This window comes from Myotis lucifugus, unplaced genomic scaffold, assembly GCF_000147115.1.
Source record: "Myotis lucifugus unplaced genomic scaffold, Myoluc2.0 scaffold_41, whole genome shotgun sequence".
Classification (NCBI taxonomy): domain Eukaryota; kingdom Metazoa; phylum Chordata; class Mammalia; order Chiroptera; family Vespertilionidae; genus Myotis; species Myotis lucifugus.
This window is the reverse complement of record NW_005871089.1, coordinates 4,340,301-4,347,347: the sequence shown is the minus strand read 5'-3', so window position 1 is coordinate 4,347,347 and position 7,047 is coordinate 4,340,301. Positions and strand designations below refer to the sequence as shown.

General features: G+C 41.7%; 1 protein-coding gene across 2 annotated transcripts in view; it reads right to left on the bottom strand.

The window, feature by feature from the left end:
- REC114 (REC114 meiotic recombination protein) overlaps positions 1-1,725 on the bottom strand; it is a 148,424-nt gene extending 146,699 nt beyond the window's left edge. For both annotated transcript variants that reach the window (XM_006087844.3, XM_023753099.1), the window contains exon 1: positions 1,564-1,725. In XM_006087844.3, the coding sequence (XP_006087906.1) occupies positions 1,564-1,725 (162 nt within the window). The remainder of the gene's footprint in view (positions 1-1,563) is intronic.
- Positions 1,726-7,047: the final 5,322 nt, after the last annotated feature.

The following is a 7,047-nucleotide window of genomic DNA, read 5'->3' as shown; positions in this document are numbered from 1 at the left end:
AAGGACTTGTATGCATGCATATAAGCATAACCAATCGGTCATAAGACCCTGGGGAGTAGGGGAGGCCAGGGGATTTTCAAGGGCGGGGGGAAAAAAAGGGAAAAAAAAGGAGACATATGTAATACTCTTTGTAATAATTTAAGCAATAAAAAAAAATTTTAAAAAAATAAAAACTGAAATCTTGGATTATTCCCTCACTGTTCATCTCCCAACATGTTTCTCATCCCCAAACCATCTACCCAGTTGCTCCTGCTAGAAACCCAGAAGTCCTTTACTCTCACCACTCTATCCAATCAATCTCCAATCCTGTCCTTTTTGCCTCCAAAAGATAGCTTTTGTGTGCTCAGTTTCCCACCTCTACTGCCATCTTCCCCTCTCACCCCCACTCTCCAGACTAAGTCATTATCACCTACCACATCGCAATAGCATGCTAAGTGATCTTTCTGAATCTACTCATACTCCCTTCCAATTTCGCCTCCATACTTCAGCCAGAGTGATCTCCCAAAGGTGAAAATACTCCTACTTAAAACCCTTCAGTGGCTTCCTATTGGTTTTAGGACAATGTTCATAAGGCACCTATGTACCTCTCCAGACAACCTCATCTCATGTTATCATTCCCCTTGTTCTCCATAAGCACTAGCCCTACTCTTTTTCTATGTACATTACACATGCTAAGGTTTCTCCAGATGCAGGGTCTTTGCACATGTTGTGTCCTCTACCTGGAATATTTGTTTTGTTTTACTCTTCTTCTACCCACTGCTGTCCAAATCACAACACACACACACACACACACACACACACACACACACACACCCCAAAACCCCAGAGGCCACATGCAATAATCAAAGTAGACCAAAAGGAACTGACTGCCTAGTATCCCATAGTGTTAAAACATAACACTAAGGCAAAAAAATTATAGTAATAATAACAGCAAACCCTTATATAACTTTATACTAGGCACTCTTTTGGGATGATTTATATATTTAAATATACTCGATACAACAATCTGAAGTAGGTATTATTATAATCTTTTTTTAAGATAAAGTAACTAAGGTACAGAGAGGATAAGTAACTTCACGAAGGTCACAGGTATTCAGTGGCAATGCTAGGATTCAAATTGTCCTGTGTGAAGGCTTGGCTGTCCATAACTTGGACTATCCAAACCTCCCTTCCACATGAGGGATGTGGAATTGGTTTACATAATTATACTGCTATTTAGATAAGTACTAATTCTCCACTAGACTAAAAACATAAATGAGGATAGAGATCATTTATATCTTGTCCACTGATATGTCCCAATCTCCTGAATAATATCTAACACATAATTGATGCTCAAAGATATCTCTGAATATGTTATTTGAGAACGTATTGGGTTCCAATCATGCCTTATACTACTATCTATCAATTTTCTTTGTTAGCTGTCTGCTACCCATTTCTGCCAATCCTCGGTGTCCCCTCCTCCTGTCTACGTGGGGACCGTCTGTAAGGTATGGCGGCGGCCCAGTCTTCCCTCCATCCCCGCGGGGGAGAGCCTCGCAGCCTTTCCCTGCCCTCAGGCCTCACCTTCCACGTGGGGGAAGAGGCCACCCCAGCTTCCAGGCCAGCTCCAGATGGCTCTCCCTGTGCCCAGGGGCATGAACCCGGCCATACCCGCTGCAGAGGCCACTGTGCCGCGTCTCCGCCTGGCAGCCCGAGGCCCACCTGCTTTTTTCCCGCCTCCGCCATGTCCGGCCTCCTGGAACGCACAGCGTCTGCCAATCACGCAGCGATCAATCAGGAAGTGAAGTGGTTAGGGCCCGCCCTCCCCTCGAGCGCAAGCCAATGGGCGAGCCCTGAAGACTCCTGCTGGGGCTTTGGGGGGCGGGGCGAGGGGGGTTGTGGGTGTGGCTCTGGCCCTTGGGGGCTGGTCCTCTTGGAGGGCAAGGAGACGGTGACTTCCAACGTGAAGTGGGCCTGGGCCGCCATAAATGATAGTTGATTCGACCTTTGCAGCATTCAGGCCCGCCCCTTCCCTCAGGACACATTTCCGGAAATGGGCCAACGCCCTGTAATTGTACGCTGGACGCGGCGGCTCTCTCCGACTGCCGAAACCCGCGTGCTCTCCTTCCGCAGGCAATCTTTCAGATGATAACGGCCCTGTCCACCTCTAACCCACCACAACTCAGCCTCAAGTAGGGTCATTTCCTCACCATCCTGCAGCCCCCTAGATCTACTGCCTTCAGACCGCCAAGTTCTTTCCAAAAGAGAACTTTTGGATGGCATGCTGCCGTCAATAAAAGGTGTGTCTCAAACAGCAGGTCAACTAAATGGCAGGTCTGGGAGATTTGTAGTCGACATGGCACTTCTACATCTGTTATTTCTGGTGATGAAATAAAGAAGCAAAACAGATTATTTACCCTATTGAACAGATGGAGATAAAATAAGGCCCTGAGAGAAGAAGCAGTTTGTCCAAGGTTACACAGCCAGAGTAGAAGTGTAAACTCCACAATCTCTCCATGTATCCACTCCACTTGCAAATAATTTAGTCTGTCAAATCCAGTCTGTCAATCAGAAGCAATGTATACCGAAAGTGGGGGCTATATTAACCATACTCATAAAATAAAGTTATAATGCAAACATTTTTTAAAACTACACATGTCAAAGGATATTAAATGCACAGACAATGGTCAGAGAGGTGGTATTTACTCTACACAGCACTGATTAAATATGTACAGTGTGTAGCTATGCTAGTCCCCCATAGTGGTTATGGAAATGGGTAAGGCATGCGTCTAGTCTTTTAGAACCTTGGGATCTAATTAGGAAGGCAGAGCGAGATTCATGATACCTGACACTGGCATGTGAAAAGTATACACCATGTGCTCAAAGGATTCAGATGAAGTAAACAACTATGAATGGGAATGGCAGTGACATTTCAGGCCTGACTTGAAGGGTGACAAAAAGTTTCCCAAGGGAAGATGGAAAAAACTGGTTTTCCATATCAAGAGTAAGTTGAGAAGCAAAAATTGCAGGGATGAGGATAGTGACATACAGCCAGAAGGCAAGGTTTAGGGGAGATGAGGCCACAAAGTTGAACTGGGCAGAAGAGCACTGAACAGCAGCTAAGAAGAGTGAACTTTGTAGGTGGTGAGGGGCAGTGACTATCATAATGGTTGTCCAGGCAGGTTAATCTTTCAGGGATATATAGAATAAATTGATCCTGAAATTTATTTATCCAAGGCAAGGGATATTTGTCACTTATCTTTCCATTAGTCCAGTAGAGCTTGAAGGGGTCAGATTTCAGAAACTGCTGAAGGTCCTTACATGACACAGCAGTAGTGCGTTTAATATAGTAGTAAATGGTCAGAAACTTGGTTTCAAGCCCAGTTCCACCACTTGCCAGCTGTGTGACCTTGGGGAAATCACTTAACCTCTCTGTAAAATAGGATTAGTAAATACATACCTACAGGGTCATAGGGAGGTTAAAATAAAATCATTTGTGGGGAAATACTTGGTAAGTTACAAAGCAGCACACATGTTGGTACTTTCCTTTTGCAGGGTTAAAATTACTTCCTGTGGCTCCCTACAGGCAGAAGGATGGAAATGGGAGTCTGACATTTGGTCTCAGAGGCTCTCACCTTCCATGTTGTCAGACACCCTTCACAAAAGCAGATGGTGCTCACAGTTGGGAGCCTATCAGTGCCCAAGGACACCTAGGGCATTGCTGGGTTCCCACCTTCAAGCTCCCATCCTAGACAATACACCTGTGCTCAAGCTTCTGGGGCAACCAGCATTTGCCAAGAACAGACCATGTCTGCAAAGAGAGATAGAAAGTCACAGTTTATAACAGAGGCTCTTTAAAAACCTATGATATTAACAAATGTGACTTGAGCATTCAAGAGGTCCTACAAACTGTACTAGGTGCTGGGGATATAGTAGAGAATAAAGCATATGTGGCTTCTAACCTTCTGAAGCTTATAATCTAGTTGAAAGGCAGAAAATGAAGCAAATTACTTCATATTTTAATGGCTGTTGTGTTTTCTTTTTTTAAAAAACAAATCTGCAATATATATATTAGGGTATAATTTTATACAATAAAAAAACACAGATCTTACATGTTCAATTAGGTGAGATTTGACATCTATATACACTCATGGAACCACCATCCCAAACGAGATACAGAATATTTTTTAAAAGCTCCAAATTCCCTTAGGAGTTCCTCCTTCCAGTCAATTTCCAACTCCCACGGGCAATCACTGATCTGATTTTTTTTTAAATTGTTTTATTGCTTAAAGTATTACAAAGAGTATTACATATGTCTCCTTTTTTTCCCACCCTTAACAATCCTCCGGCCTCCCCTAACCCCCAATGTCTTATGTCCACTGGTTATGCTTATATGCATGCATACAAGTCCTTTGGTTGATCTCTTACCACCACACCTCCTGCCCCTCAACCCTCCCCAGCTTTCCTACTGTAGTTTGTCACTCTGTTCGAGGCAGCTCTGCCTCTGTATCTATTTCTGTTCATAAGTTTATAATGGTCTTTATTATCCATGAGTGAGTGAGATCATGTGGTGTTTTTCCTTCATTGACTGGCTTATTTCACTTAGCATAATGCTCTCCAGTTCCATCCATGCCGTTGCAAATGGTAAGAGTTCCTTCTTTTTTACAGCAGCATAGTATTCCATCGTGTAGATGTACCACAGTTTTCTAATCCATTCATCTACTGATGGGCACTTAGGCTGTTTCCAGATCGTAGCTATGGTGAATTGTGCTGCTATGAACATAGGGGTGCATATATCCTTTCTGATTGGTGTTTCTGGTTTCTTGGGATATATTCCTAGAAGTGGTATTACTGGGTCAAATGGCAGTTCCATTTTTTAATTTTTGAGGAAACTCCATACTGTCTTCCATAGTGGCTGCACCAGTCTGCATTCCCACCAGCAGTGCACAAGTGTTCCTTTTTCTCCACATCCTCTCCAGCACTTGTTGTTTGTTGATTTGTTGATGATAGCCATTCTGACAGGTGTGAGATGGTACCTCATTGTTGTTTTGATTTGCATCTCTCGGGTGACTAGTGACTTTGAGCATGTTTTCATATGTCTCTTGACTTTCTGAATGTCCTCTTTTGAAAGGTGTCTATTTAGGTCCTTTGCCCATTTTTTGATTGGATTGTTTATCTTCCTTTTGTTAAGTTGTATGAGTTCCCCATAAATTTTGGAGATTAAGCCCTTATCAGATATGACGTTGGCAAATATGTTTTCCCAAGAGGTGGGTTTTCTTGTTGTTTTGTTGATGGTTTCTTTTGCTGTGCAGAAGCTTTTTATTTTGATGTAGTCCCATTTGTTTATTTTATCTTTAGTTTCAACTGCCCTAGGAGCTGTATCAGTGAAGAAATTGTTTTGGCATAAGTCTGAGATTTTGTTGCCTTTGTATTCTTCTAGAATTTTTATGGTTTCCTGTCGTACATTTAAGTCCTTTATCCATTTTGAGTTTATTCTTGTGTATGGTGTAAGTTGGTGGTCTAGTTTCATTTTCTTGCATGTATCCGTCCAATTTTCCCAACACCATTTATTGAAGAGACTATCTTGACTCCATTGTGTGTTCTTGCCTCCTTTGTCAAATATTAATTGAGCATATTGGTTCGGGCCGATTTCTGGGCTCTCTATTCTATTCCATTGATCTATATGTCTGTTCTTGTGCCAGTACCAGGCAGTTTTGAGAACAGTGGCTTTGTAATACAGCTTGATATCTGGTATTGAGATCCCACCTACTTTGTTCTTTCTCAGGATCGCTGCAGCTATTCGGGGTCTTTTTTTATTCCAGATGAATTTTTGGAGAGTTCGTTCTAGATCTGTGAAGTATGCCGTTGGTATTTTAATGGGAAGTGCGTTGAATTTATAGATTGCTTTGGGTAGTATGGACATTTTAATGATGTTGATTCTACCAATCCAAGAACATGGTATGTTCTTCCATCTCTTTATGTCTTCCTCTATCTCTTTTTTCAACGTCCTGTAGTTTTCTGAGTAGAAGTCTTTTACCTCCTTAGTTAAGTTTATTCCTAGGTAGCTAAATTTTTTTGGTGCGATGGTAAATGGGATTGTTTTTCTAATCTCTCTTTCTGCAAGTTCACTATTGGTGTATAGAAATGCCTCAGATTTCTTGGCATTAATTTTGTATCCTGCTACTTTGCCAAATTCATGTATTAAGTCTAGTAGTTTTTTGACGGAGTCTCTAGGGTTTTGTATGTATAATATCATGTCATCTGCAAATAAGGACAGTTTTACTTCTTCTTTTCCAATTTGGATGCCTTTTATTGCTTCTTCTTGTCTAATTGCAATGGCTAATACTTTCAGTACTATGTCCAACAGGAATGGTGAGAGTGGGCATCCCTGTCTTGTTCCTGTTCTTAGGGGAAATGGTGTTAGTTTTTGGCCATTGAGTATGATGTTGGCTGTGGGTTTGTCATATATGGCTTTTATTATGTTGAGGTATGATCCTTCTATTCCCACCTTGCTGAGAGTTTTTATCAAAAATGGGTGTTGGATTTTGTCAAATGCTTTTTCTGCATCAATTGATATGACCATGTGGTTTTTTTCTTTCAATTTGTTTATGTGATGTATCACGTTTATTGATTTGCGTATATTGTACCATCCTTGCATCCCTGGGATAAATCCTACTTGGTCATGGTGTATGATCTTTCTGATGTACTGCTGGATCCGATTTGCTAAGATTTTGTTGAGGATTTTGGCATCTATGTTCATGAGGGATATTGGCCTGTAATTCTCTTTCATTGTGTTGTCTTTACCTGGTTTTGGTATTAGGGTGATGCTGGCTTCATAGAATGAGCTTGGAAGTGTTCCTTCCTCTTGAATTTTTTGTAGTAGTCTGAGGAGGATAGGTTTTAATTCTTCCTTGAATGTTTGGTAAAACTCCCCTGTGAAGCCGTCTGGTCCTGGGCTTTTGTTTGCTGGAAGCTTTTTGATGACTGCTTCAATTTCTTCCATAGTTATTGGCCTGTTGAGATTTTTAGATTCTTCCTGATTGAGTTTTGGAATGTTGTATTTTTCTA